General features: G+C 52.7%; 2 protein-coding genes across 5 annotated transcripts in view; one reads left to right on the top strand and one right to left on the bottom strand.

Annotated features, from left to right (window-relative positions):
* The window catches only part of KIF9 (kinesin family member 9), a 43,805-nt gene extending 41,506 nt beyond the window's left edge, over window positions 1-2,299 (top strand). For all 4 annotated transcript variants that reach the window (XM_084620151.1, XM_084620150.1, XM_084620148.1 and 1 more), the window contains 2 exons: window positions 202-306; window positions 2,064-2,299. In XM_084620151.1, coding sequence (XP_084476277.1) covers window positions 202-306; window positions 2,064-2,171 — 213 coding nt within the window. In that variant the 3' untranslated portion in view covers window positions 2,172-2,299. The remainder of the gene's footprint in view (window positions 1-201; window positions 307-2,063) is intronic.
* A 2,236-nt stretch (window positions 2,300-4,535) lies between these two features.
* The window catches only part of LOC311516802 (uncharacterized protein), a 59,907-nt gene continuing 46,179 nt past the window's right edge, over window positions 4,536-18,263 (bottom strand). The window contains exons 3-10 of the mRNA XM_084621138.1: window positions 16,625-16,732; window positions 14,528-14,623; window positions 14,005-14,066; window positions 11,614-11,751; window positions 10,897-10,961; window positions 10,567-10,677; window positions 8,510-8,651; window positions 4,536-4,976 (exon numbers count right to left, since the gene is read on the bottom strand). Coding sequence (XP_084477264.1) covers window positions 4,744-4,976; window positions 8,510-8,651; window positions 10,567-10,677; window positions 10,897-10,961; window positions 11,614-11,751; window positions 14,005-14,066; window positions 14,528-14,623; window positions 16,625-16,732 — 955 coding nt within the window. The 3' untranslated portion in view covers window positions 4,536-4,743. The remainder of the gene's footprint in view (window positions 4,977-8,509; window positions 8,652-10,566; window positions 10,678-10,896; window positions 10,962-11,613; window positions 11,752-14,004; window positions 14,067-14,527; window positions 14,624-16,624; window positions 16,733-18,263) is intronic.

Raw genomic sequence — 18,263 nt, 5'->3', positions numbered from 1 at the left:
GCCTTTTCGTTCTGGGGCCCAGGTGTTCACCACAGAGACCTCCACCACAGATCTCTAGGCCCTGCTAACACCTGGCCCCTTAGTCCCACCCCCTCAGGCTGGGATGCAGTTAATTGCTGCACAGGTGGGGCTGGCCCTAATCCCCCTCCAAGGGGCCAGTCACCCTGTGACAGCTGGGTTCTCGCCTTCTCTTCCTCCCAGGATGAAGATGAGCAGGAGCGGTTTGACCGGCTGCAGGGGGAAGTCCTGCCAGCCTGTCCAGATTCCACCTCATTCTACAATGCCAAAATGAAGACTGATCAGAAGGTAGCGTGAGTCGGTGCCGGGCCGCAAGCGGGTTTGTCAGCACCTGCTGGTAGTGCAAACCTGTGCCAGGATTTTCTGTTGGGGGTAAACGCCCCCTGTGCGCAGCATGGGGCATCGGCAATACCCTCTGAAACAGCCCCTGTTCAGTTATACAGCACAAGGAGCTGTTTGCAGCCCCGTTCACCGCTCCCTCTCCCACCCCGGGAGCTGGCGCTTGGTGGTCGTATGCTACACGATGAACTCTGAATTTCTTCCCATCACCTCAGCTAATGACTCTAAGGGCCAGAGCCTCAGCCAGTGTCAATGGCTGTGACAAGAGTGGCGCTACACTGATTTACCCCAGCTGAGGATCCGGCCACCGTGGCTTGGTCTGTAGTGCTCTGGCACTGCTATGGGGCAGTCTCATAATAAAGAGACACTCAGGACTTCCCCTCCCATGCTTGGCAGGGGCTGGGAGCGCCAGGCAGTAGGATGCTCTCAGCAAGTTACTGTGGACGTTGATTCTTGCTGTGGCTTTTAACAAAGCTTGGGAAGGAACTCAGGATGTAGCTGCTCTCTGGCTCAGTGGGGAAATTCTGTATATTCAGCTCTGTGCTGGGGAGCAACTAGGAAACCTGGTGAAAACATGATGCCTGGCGTAATCAGGTGGGGCATATCCTACAGTCAATCACAGAGCGTTCTCACCAGGGCAGCTAAGGCAGTGGGGACAGAGAACCTGGGCTCTGCAACCAGATCCACTTGCTTAATATTGTAGCAAACGCGCACAATACTAGGTGCTTACACAAGGCACAATTAGCCTGTGGAACTGATTGTCACAAGATATCACTGAGGCCAAGAGCTTAGCAAGATTCAAAAAAGGACTGTATCTATATGGGTAATTGTCATAGGGTGGCTGGTCACCCCGTGTCTGGAACAGGTACAGCTCCCTTGTGCCAGAGCATGTGCTCCCGGCTAGCCAAAAGCAGGAGGCAGGAGCGAGGGGGCTATAAAGGATCAGAGGGAGTTCAGTGAGGGCACAGCTAGAAAGGGAATTGCAGAGTGAAGCTGCAGGAAGAGAGGGTCTCATGCAGGGAGTTGGGGCCAGGCAAAATAACCTTTGGGAGAAGGCAAAGAAGACAAGCCCAGCCCTGCATCTGCTCAGGCAGCAGGAAGGGGCAGTACCTCGGGGAGGAGGGGCCGTGCCCAGCTTAAGGTGGGGGTGGAAGATTTGTTTTTGTGGTTGCGTTTTACAACTTTGTGTTAATAAAGAAACCAAACCCCAAGAAGGGCTGTGATTGGCTGAGAGGCTGTGTGGAGTTTGTTTAAGGAGCCCTGGAGAAGGGGAAACTGGGGCAGAGCACGGCAGAGGCACCCCTGGCCCCAAGGGCTACTTGGGTGGTGGTCACCATGTTACAGTAATGGCCACATCCAGGCTTACAGTAGTAAGGATTCTAAACCAAACACCCCCAAACCAACCTTCAGCTGATGGGGGTAAGGAGAAAACTGACCCTGGGGACAGGTTATCTTATAACTGCCCACTAGTGGGTTTTTTGCCTCTTCTTTGGAATCAGGTGGGACGGGCCTGTGTTGGAGATGGGTTACTGGACTAGGAGGGGCTCTGGCAGTTCCCATGTTCCCAATGAGGACAACTTTTCCAAATAAGCGTGACACGGGTGAAAGTAACGTTGTGCCGGCTCCGATAACCATCTCTGCATCTAAACTATAGGCCTGAAGACCTGGTGCCATTTTAATAACTAGATCTTGTTTTCTATTATCAGCACAAGTACTTTAGAGCCATGGCCGCCCTCCAGCAAATGCACAAGAAACCTGGACTCATCACAGCTACGGTGAAGAACAAACCCCCAGCGGTGCTCCATGTCATATAGCAGGTGCAGGACAGAGCCATTTGCGTTGTGTTCTATACAAGGAAACGAACCAAACTGACCTCAGAAAACGGGTCAGCATTGATTTCCACGAGACTTACCAAAAAATAAAGCTGGGCTCGTGACAAATGGCTTTGGCTGGCTAGAATGAAGGTTAGTGCTGGCTACAGTAGAGTCGTCAGTGCCCAGAGAGGAAGATAAAATACACGTTCGTTAATTGAACCAGGAGAACTTGTTTCCCTGACTCTGAAAAGTGCAACGCCTTGGCAGGGCAGGTGTGTGCATGTTACCGGTGAGCTGCAGAGGAAAGAAAACCGAGCTTGTGCCTCTTCGCGACAGGTGAAAAGACCTGAAGGGTGGTTCTCTTTCTCGTATGTTTTACTGTTAGAAATACCAGGAGTGTCCAGGCCAGGCCCCTGGTGGGGTGGCCTCCTTCGGAGGACCCAGAGAATTCACAGCTTCTGAAACATCAGAATCTTACCCGCCACTCCAGCCCCTTGATGCCAGATAAAGTGGCCAGAATGGCACATAGGGGCTCTCAGCATCTGTCTACACTGCACATTAAGCCCGGGTCTGTGGGACCTGGGCTTATGGACCTGGTGTTTCCAAGCCTGTGCTTGAGTAGCCACGCTGCATTGCAAGCCTGGATTTACGGTTACTGGACCGGGTCTCCCAGACGTGCTGATGCGTCCATACTGCGCTACGCAGGCCTTCTGACTCAGGTCTGCGGCTTGAGCTGTGTCCACGCTGCATAATGACAGGGCTGGGACCCAAGTCACAGCAGCACACGGGCTCTGCTAGCAGGGGCCTAGGAGCCGAGTGCCTGCTGACCCGAGTCAGACTGATTGCGGGGGCGGGGAAGTGGGGCTTGAGCTCAAACCTGAGTCAGAGCCCGGGCTTAGTGTACAGTGCAGACACCCTAAAAGCCCTCGATCCAGCCAATGGAGAATTCTTGTCCAAGAACGGAAGAAGGCAGCCACAGGTGGTCCTATGAGGACCCCCTTCCTCTTGAGGGCACACTATTAAGAGAATAGAAAGAGACAAAACCTAACAACCTAGTGATGCTGGGGCACCTTCAGCCAGTACTAGGCAGCTGGTCAGGTATCATGTTGGGCCAGGGTTTTAAACAACCATCTTTTCACCTTGTGCACAATTGCTTCTTGGTACAGCTGGTTCTAGAGATAGTTCTGGAGCCTACTTTCAGCTTAGTGCTAAATACATAACAGCCAGTCTGGGTCAGACCAAGGGTCCATCTAGCCCAGTATCCTGTCTTCCGACAGTGGCCAGTGCCCGGTGCCCCAGAGGGAATGAACAGGACTGGTCATCATCAAGGGATCCATCCCCTGTCGCCCATTCCCAGCTTCTGGCAAACAGAGGCTAGGGACACCATCCCTGCCCACCCTGGAGAATAGCCATTGATGGACCTCTCCTCCATGAACTTATCTAGTTCTTTTTTGAACCCTGTTATAGTCTAGGACTTCACAACATCAAATAACAGGGTCCTTGTAAAACCTGCAGGATGGCGCTCTGTCAGATGCCCCAATGCCCCAATGGGGTTTGCCCTTCCTGTCCCCAAACATTGCCTATGCAATGTGTCCAAGCCTTTAGCCTGGTTAAGGAACATCTGAGGTCCTGTCTACAGGCCAAATTGCAAGCACGTTGTAACTGCGTCTCCTGCCTGGCTGTACAAGTGCAGATGAGTCAGGTCTTTACTAGTGTGTAGTCTTCTCCCTGAATAAATCTGCTCGGGTTTTGTTCAGCCCTCTAATTACCTGCTCAATCCCTCTGCTTTGTAACCCTGTCTGTTCGTAGCTTCAGCTTCCTCTCTGGTTTCCCAGGGACCAGATTAGGGACCAAAACCTGTTCCCCTTCGTCATGCAGGGTGGCTCCCCCTCTATGGAAGGTGCTAGGATTTGGCTTTAGCTCGAAGCTAAGGAGAAGGACCCACACCCTAGATCTCTCAGAGCCTTGTGTCACTATCCCAAAGTGAGTGAGATCTTCCGAGGCCAGGTGTGTCCAGGTGGTATGTTTATAGGCTTTCTTGGTGGCCTTGCCACATGCCCTCTGTCCTCCAGAAGCAAAGGCATGATTCCTCTATGACTCCCCTTTGCTCCAGGGGCATACCAACTTGCTGCTAATCCAAACCAACAGTAAATAACTACCCCTGCAATGCTGGCTCAGCTGTGCTGGCTGGCCCTGTGCTGGGGGGAGCCCTTCCCCTCCCATCACATATTGGGTGGGGTTGGTTCACCCCCTTATACCTCTATGCAATGTCTGGATAGCCTGTGCGGGGGCACGAAGGGGTTCTTGCTCTCCATACCACCCCTGCATGGGCCCACGGACCAAGAGGCAGTCGAGCCCACAGTCTGTTTTGCACACACTCACACTCTACCGGCTGAGAGGCGATTCTATTTGTCTAGTGTTGTGTGTCACAGTATTGATTTACAGCAGCATCCCCCTCAACTCAGAACCACCCCTTTCCCAGAGACCTTGGCACGATCTTTCCTGGAGGTTCTCCGAGCTCTCAGGAGGAAGGCTGACAGCCAGCAGCCTGGAAGTGCCAAAGCAGACAGCGTTATTCTCCCAGCCGGCTGTAATCGTCTGCCACAGAGCAGAGCGTCTCGAAGGCCTGCTGGAAATCCTCCTCCTCGCAGCCATATCGCCAGTACCAGTGGAGGCAGGCGTTGGTCTTGTACATTGCCTCTGCTCTGGCCACCACCTGCTGCAGGAGTTCCGCTGAGCTGCTGTGGTTGGCGCAGACAGTCAGCGAGTGACTCTGACATCCAGGCTCCACGATGTTGAGAGAGGCTGTGGGACGGAAAGTCATCTCTTCACCCGGACGTATTAACCCTTCACAAGCTACGTGTTCCCGAGAGATCTTCTCCCACCCGGAAAGGATTAAAAGGGACATATGGCACCTCCCTCATTCCCGGAGCGGGAAAGCCCTCTGCATTCTAAACACCTAGCCTAGCTAAACTACAGTTCTGGTCTACCACTGTGCAGGTGAGAACTCTTCATAACGCTGGTCTTGCTGCAAAGTGCAGAGCGGAATTATACAAGAGCCTCATTTCCAATAATACGCACATGTGAAATCTTACAAGGCCTTATCCCGCGCCCCTGAAGTAAACAGCCACCACGTGACCGGGTACGAGCCACTCCTCTACCTCCCTCTCATTAAAGCGGGGATCATACTTCCCTCGTTGGAGTGGTGTGATGCTTCATTAATGTGTGTAAAGCAGGGGAGATCCTCACCGGCCCCTAGCACCATCTCAGAGTCGAGGACAGTCCAAGAGGTAACTCAGCATGAACACACCAGTGGTTTTAGCCTCTACTCACTGCTCCTCAGTCGCTATTGGACACGGGCCTCAAGAAGTGTATTGACCGGGGAATTGATTGTGCTGGGCCTGTTTCACATGCTTGGCTAACGTAACAAGGCAAAGGTGTGTGCAGCTTTCCGTTCTCTCCCTTAACCTGGAGTTACTGCTTTTTGTGTCGATATGAAAAATTACAAATAAAAGCCTAATGACCCTACTTCTATGTAAAAAGTGTGCATTTCCCTGCTGGCTCTTCCCAGCATCACACTGAGGGTTGGTCTGTGTTTGTACAGCCCCTAGCACAATGGGCTCCTAGTCCGTAACCAGAGGCTACGGTAACACGACTAATAATGAATACACGGATTCAGAGGTTTCTGCAGCTGTAGTCCCTGCTGCTGGGTCTGCCTTTGTCCATCGGTTTTTGGCAGGCAAACAGCTGAGTCAGAAGGAAGGAGCCTTCCTCCATAAGGGTCACTGCAGCTCCTACCTGTTTTTGCTTTCAGTTTTGCTGCCTTTTCTCCCTCCTTTCCCATTTTGCCCCAATCTCTTCCCACTGTCCCCTCTCTCCTTCATTTCTCCCTTCCAATCCCTCTCACAACTGCATCATTTGGGTGCGAGGGGCTTATGCAAGTTCTAAATGAGGAGGTTTGAGGGTGAGCCAATGAATTTGAGGTCACCTCCCTCCAAATGTGGGTGACTTGACAGTGCTCCTGGTGTCTCCACTCAGCAGGGTCCCTGGATTGGACTAGCGAGGGTGCTGCGGCCAGGCCTGGGCTGCCTTACAGTTATGGGACAAAAGCTCCCACAAAGCCAGCAGCACCAACTAGTTCTGTCAGCCTCTCCCGAGCACCTCACTATGGAATGAACCAAGGATCTGGAGTCCCCACGTTCTTGGGGAAGCTACAGAATGAACTAGAGAGCCCAGCTTCCCCCCAGCTCTGGCGTCAGTGCGAAGAGCTGGAGGGGAGGTGCTGGTGACACTGCTCTCTGGGTCAGTCATGATCAGTGCTTCAGCACAGTGCTGGGGGCACCAGGCAGCTAGAGATCCCTTCCTGCTGAGCCATAAAACAAAGGCCTGAGCCACTCATGGCTATTAACTCTTCAAGCCCCAAGGATGCGTGGATTGAGTGGCCGTGAACTACACTGAGAGACTCCCAAGGAATCTGAGGGCAAGTCTGCACTACAAAATGAAGTTGACTGAAGTTATGTTTCTGTACGACCACCTGCAGTAATGAAATCGCTTTTGCATGTCCACTCTACGCTCCTTGTGTCGGCCCGGGGCACATCCTCCCCAGGAGACTTGCTCCGATTTGACGGTCAGCGTGGGGCACTGCAGGACGGCTTCTGAAAAGCCGCAACGGGATGGTAAGCAACACCATATCTAGAGCAGTGGCGGGCAGGCACCACCCCCGCAGCTCCCATTGGCCGGGAATGGGGAACTGTGGCCAATGGGAGCTTTGGGGGCAGTGCCCGCAGAGAGGGGCAGCGTGCGGCACATGTGCCCCCAACCCCCCATGTTGGCCCCTTCCAGGAGTGGCATGGGGTCACGGCATACAGGGAGCCTGTCTTAGCCTTGCTGAGCTGCCCATCGAGGTAAGTGCTGCCCAGCGTGAGGCTGCACCCCAGCCCCCAGCCCTGAGCCCCCCCCTGGAGCCAGCACCCCAATTCCCCTCCTGAACCCCAACCCCCTGCCCCAGCCCAGTGAAAGTGAGTGAGGATGCGGGAGAGCAAGCGAGGGAGAGAGGAGGGGGTGGAGTGAGCGGGGCGGGGCTTTGGGGAAGGGGCGCGCTAGATCTTAAATTCAAAAAGTGAAATTGGACGTAAAAAGGTTGGAGACCACTGATCTAAAGTGACACTGTGTCAACCTAACTACAATGACCAAAGCGCTACACCTCTTGCAGAGGTGGAGTTAAGTCAGCGTAGTGGGCGAGTTACGGCGGCGGGAGTGACATTTGAGTGTAGACGCTTACAGAGTTAGGTTGATGTAAGCTGCCTTGTATCGACCTAACGCTGTAGTGTAGACGAAGCGATATTCCGCTTCTCCTTCCTGCCTCAGCTCGCTCCGACCCTATATTGCCCACCCCATGTCACTCGCTGCCCCCTCCCTCCCCACCAAATCAGAGCTCTCTCACATCTCTATCCCTCACCTCCACCCTTCCACCTGCAGGGACCCTTCCCCTCACTGCCAGCGTCCTCCCACTGCCCTTCGTCTGAGCCCCTGCTGAAACCTGCTTCCCTGGGCTGGCTTCTAGCCACTTGGACACTGGCCAATCCTCAAGGATCAAATAGCCCCTGGCTCCCTTAGAACGAGTAGGGATGTTAACTCCAGCTTGGCTCATTTACATTCTGCCTTCCAACAAAGCCCCCCCAGCCTTCCACCCAGCTAGGCTGGGCACAGTAGAGATTCTCAGGGTATGTCTCCACCGCAGTGGGCCAGCCGCAGGTGTCTAGTTGCTGTGCAGACAAACCCACAATGACCTCGAGCTGAATTCAGTCCTGGGGTACGTGGAGGCAGCTCCACTGAAGTCAATGCTGCTGCTTCCACCAAGCTTGAATTGGTTCCTCATGTACCAATAGAAAGGATGGTCTTGGGGTTAAGGCCTGGGAATCAGGAGACCTGGGCCCAGTTTCTGGCTCTGCCACAGACTTCCTGTCAGACCTTGGGCAAGTCCCTTAATCTCTCTGGGGCTCCCTTCCCTTTCTGTAAAATGGAGAAGAACGGTCCTTCGTTATGCATCTGTCAGAATAAATGAAAGTGAGTTTCTGAGGGGCTCAGATGCTATGGCGGTGGGTGAGATGCAAGTGCTTAGACAAGACCAGCAGAGAGTTCAGTGGACTTGGTGATGTCTATGCAGGTTTTCAGACGCTTCCCCAGCCTGTGACCTTTTCTCCAAAGCAAAGAAAACCTCTCTTGAGCACAAGGAATGTGACACACTCTGGTCTGACCTTTGCAGACTGGCTGCATTTGTCAGCCTGTCCCATATCCCCAGCAGCAATATGCATAGAAGAGGGCCCAGCGAGACTGACCTGTCCAGCAGCTGAGAGGGAAGGGATTCCAAGAAACACAGCGGTAGGCTTGCTTCAACTTCCTCAGCACCGAGTCACGGGACAGAAGAAAGGTGTCCTCTTGGTAGCTGTGGGCTACAGCGAGCACAGAGGTGCTATAATGCTGCAAACAAGGCAAGCTAAGGACAAAGGGCAAAGCAAATCCAGGAATGACCTTCAGAGCTTTCCCCCAGCCAGTGGGGAAGAATTCTCCTTTCCCGGCTTGAACGTTTCCCACCCTAGAGTTGCCAAGGCTGGGATTTGAATCTGCTGGACATTTCGATCACAAATCTAGTTGTATAGGGCAGGGAAGTCAATGGACTCATGGCCTACTGGCTAGAGCAGTGGACTAGGACTCAGGAGACCAGGGTTCTATTCCTGGCTCTGCTGGTGACATTGGGCAAGTCACTTTCCCATTTCTGTGCCTCAGTTTCCCCCGCTATATAATGGGGATGATGATACTGGCCTCCCTTGTTAAGGGCTTGAGATGGATGGATGAACAGTGCTGTATCAAAGCTAGGACGTATTCTTCTCAAATCTAGTTCAGGAACTCCGTGGGGGTCAGATTTCAACTCCTGTCTAAGTGGCTGTGCTTGGGGCCTAGATGTTACTGCAGTAAATATCCCAGACAGCCTGAATAGATCCAACCCCTGCATCATGCAGCACTCCATCACCCTTCCCTGACAGATGGACCTCTCTCTGGGACACTGTGTAAAAGCTGCAAGGCAGGTCGGTGAATGTACCCCATCTCCTCTCCTTGGGCCAGCAGAGGTTGGCAAGTGGCAGAGGAGGCGAGGGAGTAGCTCACACCACTGCAGTGACCCTGACACGTGGGCTTAGTGAGGAACAGTACTGCAAACTCCAAAGCATGGGCCAGGGCTTCCTGCTCACGCCCTGCTGATGGACAGGTGACAGCAGGGACCTGAGGCCTTGAAGGAGGTGGTGGCACGGAAGTTATAACAGAGGGAAGAATAGTGGGGGACCTTTAAGGTTTTATAAAGGCTTTAGAGGATCCCTCTCCAGTGGCACGGGGTGAAGGCTGTGTCCATATCACCACCTGTATGATGGGGACAATAACACTCCTTTCCATCTGGCTTGACCGGCTAGACTCTCAGCTTCTCAGGACCTAGGTGTCTGTACAGTGCCTGGCACAACAGGTCCCCAGCCTTGGCTGGAGCCCTCTAGCTTAGGGGTTCTCAAACTTCATTGCACCATGACCCCCTTTTGACAACAAAAATTGCTACATGACACCATGAGGGGGGACCAAAACCTGAGCCTCAGGCAGGGGGGCCAGGGTCAAAGCCAGAGTCCCACTGCTCTTGGCAGGGGGGCCAACATCGAATCCCAAGGAATTCAGTCCTAGGTGGGGGGGCTGTAACCTGAGCCCCCCACACACTCAGGGCTGAAGCCCTGGGCTTTGGCCCCAGGCAGTGGGGCTCGGGCTTCGTCCCTGGGGCCCAGCAAGGCTAATACCAGCACTTGGTAACCCCATTAAAATGGGGTCGCGATGCACTTTGGGGTCCCGACACAGTTTGAGAACCACTGCTTTAGCTGGTATCCATAATACAGACAATAGGCATGGGAGGGACAAGCTCACACCTCTATCTTCTCAGCAGATCAGATTTTTAAAGAGACCAGTCCCACAGGCAAACTTCTGGGTGCCCAGAGGTCCCATCCTGAACTGCATTTAAATCTAGACGTTTCCAAATGTATTTCAAGGCAGATGAACAGAGGTAGGTAGGGGACGTCCCTGTAGTTAGCTGGGAAGTTTTGGAATGTGTAATCTTGATGACCCTGTATCTCAGCTTGAAGGTTGCAAGGAATAAACTAGAAGACAACTGGTTTCGCTTTCTCTTTTCTCCCGGCCCCAGCCAAGGTGCATAGAACACTCCTACAGGGCTTTCCAAGGGCCCTTTGGCTCAAGTCAGAGGCAGGTAAAGGGGAACTTGTCTATCTGGTTGATGTTCTCTCCCCTTCCTCCACCCGAGTCCCCAGTTCAGGCACATTTGGAAGACGCAGCGCTTGTGGAGAAAGGATACGGGCCGTCCTGCGTGAGACGCACGCGGCAACGAATGCACAACGGACGATGCCAGGCTGTCCCAAAATACTGTCCCCCTGGGAAATGAGAAACAAACCAAATTCACCAGGAGCTACGGCGAAAACTAACATGTCTGTTTCACTAAAAACGAGGGGGCAGAGCCTGGGCTTAGTTTGACTAAGGTAAGTCCAAGGAAAAAAGCACAAACAGCTGCATCAGTGCAATGTTACGGTAACACCAAAGCATCAGGGAGTGCAGCAATGGGAACGCTCCCGCATTGGATGGGTCTCAGTCCCCTCTCGCACAATCAAGCAAGCCACCCAACAGGTACCACGGAGGCGGAAACGTTTCCAATGGCCGTGTGCTGGGTGCGCAGACACCAAGGGTGGAATGCACCTGTGTAATCACGCAAAGAAGAACTTTAGTTTTTGCATTTAATTTCCAAACAAAGGGGAGATAAAAGTGGCCCAAGCCCATTAGAAATTAAGTGGGACCCCACTCAGCTTTGACCTCACTAAAATGACATGGGGAAAACAAGCAGACCCCCCCATGTCATTGACAACGACAGGGTGAGGGAGGGTCAGGGTCAAATCATTGCCACTTTCATTCCCTGACTGGTGAAAGGCATTTTCTGCCAGGCTGTATTAGCAGGGCAGCGGTGCATCTGCAGTCTCGCCAGCCCCAAGTGAGTGGGGAGTCAGACTATGTCTACACTACAGCGTATGGCGGCAGAACTTACATAGCTCAGGGGTGTGAATACCCGCCCTCCCCCCCGGGCAACACAAGTTACAGCGACATAAGCGCTGGTGTGGACAGTACTCAAAAGCTCTCCCCTCGCCATAGCTACTGCCTCTCGCAGAGGTGGCTTCTGGTTGGAAGGAAGTTTGTACGGTGCAGATGGAGGGAAATGTGAAATAACCTGGGAGGACCTACTGAAAAAAATTAGTTCTCTTGTTTTCCCATCACAGCATCTACCTAGCCCTCCATCCATGAAGTATCCAAGCACCTTCCACATAAAACCAATTGCAAGGGCAAAGTCCCTACACACCAGCTCCTGTACCGCCGCCGAGGCTATGGAAAAGCACCGTCCCACAGTAACAGTCTCTGCGCTCGACCTCTTTCCGCAGACTCTCCATCGTCCTTTCTAGGAGGTTCTTCTCGCTGGCTGAGTGCAGGCCATGGTATCCTGTCAACATTAAACCATTTGGAGGCCAAGGTGAGCTCACCTCAGCCATCAGTGCTCAGACAGCTTCTGGGGTCACGCGACGTAAGGATTTTTTTTAATGATTCAACACCTCATTCATCTCTGCATTAAAGGCATATCGTCTATATCTGAATCCTTGTGCGTGTCACTGTGTCTAAACTAATCTCAGCAGAGCAACAGCTGCTTCCAGTGCAGGATGAGTGAAGGCCAGACAGTGCAAACACACCACTTCAGGCTACACCAGGAGTTTACACACTGGGGTGCACTGGCCCCAGGATCAGGGGAGCCTAAAACCACCCTGGCCTCCCACCCCTATTGCCATGCACCAAGCAACACTCAGTGCGAGTGGATGGATTTATTTCAACACGCTCAGGAGGCTGAGCTCCAGCTACCTCCTAGCGTGGTGAATCCAGATCCCGTGTGCACGCATCAAGAGCATCTGCTCTACCGTGGCCAGGCCGCTCCAGGGGCAGATCAGAAGACTGTCCCTCCCAAAACCCAGGTCTGCCAGTATCAGGATGCAGAGGAACTACTGGAACACGAGCAGGGAAGGGGCTAGCTTTGACTGCGTATCTGTAGGTGGAGGTGAGTGGGGCAAGGGGCCTGAAAGCCCAGTAAGGAGGCTTGCCATTCAAAAAAACCCAAAACACAGCTCTATAAATTATGGGCTAGAGAGGAGAAGCAACCTCCAAGGAGGGAGAGGAAGGGCTGCTTTGTCTGTGGGCTGAAAAGGGCCTTTTTATTACTGTTTGTGATGGATGTGGGCATGTTGAGATATTTTTGATGCCTGTGTGCGCCTCGGTTTCCCTCTGGGCTTTGCATTGCCATGCACTGAGTGTAAAAGGAAGGGATGAAGGGTTGACTGAGCAGCCTGGTTGGAAACCAGAGTCATAACAAACGGAACAAAATCGGCACAGGTGAATGGAGGATCCAAAGGGTGAATGGAGGATCCAACAGCCAGGACAATCACACTTCGCGACCACAGCCAAGAAGAAGCAGATTCTCCCCCCGCGCATCCCCACAAGAAGCAGAGCAAAGCCCCCCCCCCCCCATACACACACACACAAGCGGGAGAACAAAGGGGGGAAATAGTGTCAGGTGACCACGTAAAAAGCTGAGCTCACAGAGATACCGCACGCACAGCAGGAAATGGAGACAAAACAGAGAGAAAGAGACAGGGCCAAAATGGATTTTGCAGCAGCTTGCCTGGAAGAGCCCTGATGCTGCCTTAGCTTCTCTCGGCTGACCTAAGGACTTTCAGATTCTGTAGGCCAGGTGACTAACACACTGTTACCTGGTTCTGAAAAGGCTGCCTGATGTCCCTGCAAATACTCATTGGGAGCATGGAAGGGGAACAGGGCAAGCCTGCTGCTGGAGTCTGGCTTTGCTGGAGGGAGCCATGGAGACAGACATGGTTGGCTGGCACCTGAAGGCCCAGTTTTGGAGTCCTGGAAGTCACAGGCTGGGGCCTAGACTGGACCTTGTGGATCTGTGACCTTATTAAAGCCAAACAGTGCTACATGCTGGCGAATACAAACTAAGGAAAAAGACGTCCTAGTAACAGACATTGGGACATCACTGGAGCAGTGCTAATTGCTATCCACGGAATATCTTACTCGTCTTGTTTTGCTGATGGAGGATGTGGGCTGACTGTCATTTTATCAGAGAGCCAAAGGAGCATTTCCATTAGCTAGCAGTAGTATTAAGGTTTTTACAGCCTTATAATAGAATATCCGGGTTGGAAGGAACCTCAGGAGGTCATCTAGTCCAACCCCCTGCTCAAAGCAGGACCGATCCCCAACTAAATCATCATAACATGTAGGAACGCCAGTCATGGACCAAGACCCCATTGTGGTAGGCACCATACAAACCGAACAAGACGACAGTCCCTGACAAAAGGAGCTCACAACTGAAGTACAAGACAAGAGATTGACACAGACAGGTGGACATGGGAGTACAAGGAAGCAGCGAGACAAGACTGATAGGCTGTGGTCTTGCACACCAGCAGCCGAATCTGATCAGTTATAACGAGAGAGGAGCAGCTTTCCTTGCCATTGCTTCCAGCAGAGCACAATGGCGCATGTATGTCGCAGCCGCAGGCGTGAGGGAGGAGCTGCCTTAGGAAGCAGGTGGCTCAGAGCTGCACTGCAGATACGTATTTTTTTCAAACCTTGATGGACTTCTTCCACACCCAGAAACATTTCAGCGAGGGGGAACTGAAAGATGGACTCTTACCATAAGCCCAGTTGTTGCCTCTTCCTCGCTTCCCCACGATAAGATTGGTCTCCCTGAAAGAGCTGGGAGAGGAGTTAGGATCTAGTCTGTGCGGAGGACAATCACACTGAGCCTTTCACACACGACTCTTGAGCAGTTTTACCAACTTGACAAGGGGAAGTCTAGAAGATTCTCTTGGGAGGCAGGGGGAAGCAAACAGAGGCCTAGACTTCTCTCGGCCCCTTGCCCCAGGGATGTACGAGGGGTGTGTGTGTGTGTATGTATGTGTACGCAAGATGCAACCCAGCTCCTTGCAACCTCTGTGCTCCCACCAGGCACACATAATCCTATAGGGGGCAGGAAAGACCAGGGAGGAGTAAGCCCGTGCAGTCAGCGCACTGGGAGGTATTGCACCAGGGACTACTGATTTGATTTATTTAGTGTACCAGTTAATTATTGTATATGGCACCTAGTACCAGGGCAGCCGTGCGCTGGGACTTCAGCCTGGGTTTCAAACGAATGAGACAAGCCACTGTTTTCTTACCCTCTCCTGACTCGTTTCTGCAGCTTCCTCACCACTTTGGGTTCACTGTCCACACAGATAGCACTTAGCTTTCCATCGGGGGAGCAAAACGGATATCTGAAAAGGACACGAGCTGTGTGTATGGGGAGCCCTCTTCCCTGAAACCTGATCTGGACTCCACCTAGCAGGGTGCTCAGCACAGGAGTTCAAGAGCGTCCATTCCTGAAGGTGACTTGGTAAATACACTGCAAGTGGACTCCCAACAACTCTGATCCCCACAGCAAATCCTTTCTGAACTCAGGGAACAGTCCTGCCCTGCCCTGGGAAGATGGGCTGGATGACCTACTCTATCTTCTCCATTTCTCTTTTCTAGGTAGCTGTTACTTCTCAGTTACTCCTGAGGGCATTCTGTGCCAAACAATTAAAAATTCTGCACCAAAAAAATAAAAATTCTGCAAAGTTCTGCAAATTTTATTTGTCAAATAAATATTTAGGCTCCAGCATGGCATTGGGGAGCACCGGCCACTGGCTGCACAGAGGTGGGAGATCACGGTACAGCTCCCGCCCTGGGACATGGACTCAGTGGTGAGGCTGCACCCAACCATGACACAGCACAAGGACTGGGCCTGCCCCAGAAACACCCCAGGCCCCTACCCCTCCTTGCCAGTTGTACCAGGTGTGGGCAGACAGGCTCAGCAAGGCAGGATCCAAGTGTGGAGGGGCTTAGTGTGCTGGATCCAGGTTTGGGTTGAGAGGGTCCTGTGTGGGGCAATCTGGGTGCGGGCAGCTCAGTGGGGGATCCGGGTGTGGGGGTGATCTGGATGCACAGGGCCTTGGTGGGGGGTTCTGGGTGCAATGGAAATGGGACTCTGCAGCGGGTCCTGGTGAAGGTGGTTGGGGCTCAGTGGGAGGTGGTCTGGGTGTGAGGGGGATAGAGCTTGGCAGGGGGGTCTGGGTGTGTGGGAGCTCAGTGGGGGGTCCAGATGCTGGGGGAGGGAGGCTCAGTGGGGTGGGGATCCAGGTGCAGCTGGTTGGGGGTCAGTGGGGTGGGGATCCAGGTGAGGGTGCCTTGTCAGGGTGGTTGAAATGTAGGGGGAGTGGGGCTCATGGGGGGGGGGTTCTGAGTGCAGGGGGCTGAGGCTTGGTGGAAGAGTCTGGGTATGACAGGACTGGATGCATGGGAGTTGGGTGGATGGGGGTACAGCTCCCTGTACAGGGATACCTTCCGCTGCAACTGAGGAGTGATGGGTGTAGGAAACTGGGGCGGGGGAGGAGTTTGCAGAGCTTCCTGCAGCTTGGGGAGAAATCTGGGGGTGGGTCTGACCTGGCCCTGGATGCCGTGCAGGGGAAAAGGAAGTCCTATCCTCCCCAGCCCAGCTGGGACTAGCAGCTGAGCCTGGCGTGGGGTAGGAGCCACCAGCTGGGTCTTTCCCAGTCCCGCCCCCTGCCCCACCGTGATTTACCTCTCTGCCAGCTTCCCTGGGCACCCAAAACATAATGCTGGGGAGGTCTGCATGACCGCTCTTGTGGCTCCCCTTTGCTTCCCCATCAGAAAGTCATTTTTCTGTGGGGAAGCAAAGAATTCTGCGGGTGACATAAATTCTGCACATGCGCAGTGGCGCAGAATTCTCCCAGGAGTACTTAGAGCAGTTCCAGGGGTACTTCCATCAAAGGGTAGAAACAGTTACATTTGTTCATATTTATATTGGAATTTGGACTCTAAACCCAGAGTTTTACATACCCTTCCTTTGGCTCAAACATGCTGGCAGGGGGAATACCTGCCTTTGATCGGAGGCCAGCAAGGGAAGGTTTTGATCAACAGCATTAATCCCTCTGCCCCACCTTGCAGCATTCTGGTATTTAAAATGGTCTGTGGAAAGTGAACTAGAACAATGATCTTACTGTTATCAGAAATATAAAGCTAGGAGCACTCCGCAAGGGTGCATGCGGCCTTGTGATAGGACTGCCAGTTGCACAGAGAGTGCAGAACTCCTAAGATTACCCTCTGTTAAGAGCAGGGATGGATCAATTAACTCATTTGACTCCAAGTACTAGCAGGCGTAGGCTCATGAGTAGCTTAAAACTGGTTTCCTCCTTAGAACTGCAGAGTTACCATACCTGTCAGCCTCTGCATGCGGCACCTTCTCACTGGTTAGGATCTGCCACCACTCCTCGCCAATCTGATTGCCACATTGTCCAACATGTAACCACACAGCAGACATTGCCCTGAGAGCAGAAATACACATACAAAAATGTAGGTGGTAAATACCTTAAAGAGTCAATGTCAAGTCCTTAAACTCGTTTTCTGACCTGTCAAGAATGTATTATAATCTAATACAGCGGTTCCCAAAGTGGGTCGCAATGCTGTTTTAACAGGGTCACCAGGACTGGTTTAGACTTGCTGGGGCCTGGGCTGAAGCTGAAGCCTGAGCCCAACTGCCTGTGGCTGAAGCCAATGCCCTAGGGCTTCAGCTTTGGCCATGGGTCGTGGGACTCAGGTTGCAGGCCCCCCCACCATGGGGTGGTGAGACTGGGGCAGGCTCAGACTTTGGTCCCCCCTCCTGGGGTCCTGCAGTAATTTTTATTGTCAGAGGTGGGTCACAGTGCAATGAAGTTTGAGAACCCCTGATCTAACACATTGCTGCCAAGGCTAAACAATATACACAAATTACCAGTTCTGCAGACCCTACAATAGCCCCATGTTTTGTGCTTCTTCTGCAGGGGCAATGAGCTAGCAAACAGAGAATTGTGTGGGGCACTAATCGATGAGGCTGGGCCAAAAGAAAGAATAGGCCAGATCCTCAGGTGGTGCAAATGGATGTTGTTCCAATGAGGAACAGACACAATATATTTCATGCCTCATAAAGGCAAAAAGGACGGAGGTTCACAGGAGAGCCACTAACTTCAGCCAGGGATTGTGGGGGTTCAGCACTTCTGAAAGAAATCAGGCCCTAAAAGCAATGTGAGTTGTTGTTAACTAAACAGTCATCATCCAAACGGACTCTGTGCTCCCTTGGAAATACAGGGATGGGGCAGCAGAGGGGGAATTGACATTTGCAAAAGGGCAAATGCTACAATGAACAGGAAAAAATAATTATTTTCAAATTCTCTCTCAGGGTCAGAGCCACAGGTCCTCAGCGTGGGTCATTGCCTGTCTGTAGCTGTAGGGGACAGAATCAAAGCTGTCTGGATGGCTGATGAAAGACTAGCCCCCACCTTCCAGACACTCCCTTGGTTTTGTTCTGCCTCTGGTAGCTACTGGCAGGGTAGTGGAATCCAGCATTTACTGCGATAGGCAGAACATTAATTAGTAATGTGGGATAATATTTGGTCTAATTTGGACATATTGGTCACCCTAAAAAGGGGCGGGGGGCTTAAGAGGCTGTGTTTCTCCTGTCTGGAGTTATCACAGTGCACCCCACACCGCTGGATGGCGGAGAAAGGTCTAAAGAGGAGACCAAGGCTCTGTCCCTTCCACTCTGTTCCCCTGCCAGAAGGTGCAGGAGGAGAGGTTTGCACCTTATGCATTCCGGCCTTCTCATCTGCTGGGACTGGGAAGGATTTGCTTTGGCACCCTTCTCTGACCCAGGCATCAGGTCCACATGAGTTCCCCACCTTGGGGAGTCAGACAACCAGGCTGCGGCTGTCTCGAAGGATGATAGGAAAACGAAGAGAGCCATCCAACCACCAGAGGTGCTTGTGCCAGAGGACAGTGGCCTGGTGTGGGAAAACCATAAGCAAGAGTGGCCGAATCCAC

This window comes from Lepidochelys olivacea, assembly GCF_965140295.1.
Source record: "Lepidochelys olivacea isolate rLepOli2 genome assembly, chromosome: 2".
Classification (NCBI taxonomy): domain Eukaryota; kingdom Metazoa; phylum Chordata; order Testudines; family Cheloniidae; genus Lepidochelys; species Lepidochelys olivacea.
The sequence above is the reverse complement of the archived record's forward strand: the minus strand, read 5'-3'. Positions and strand labels throughout refer to the sequence as shown.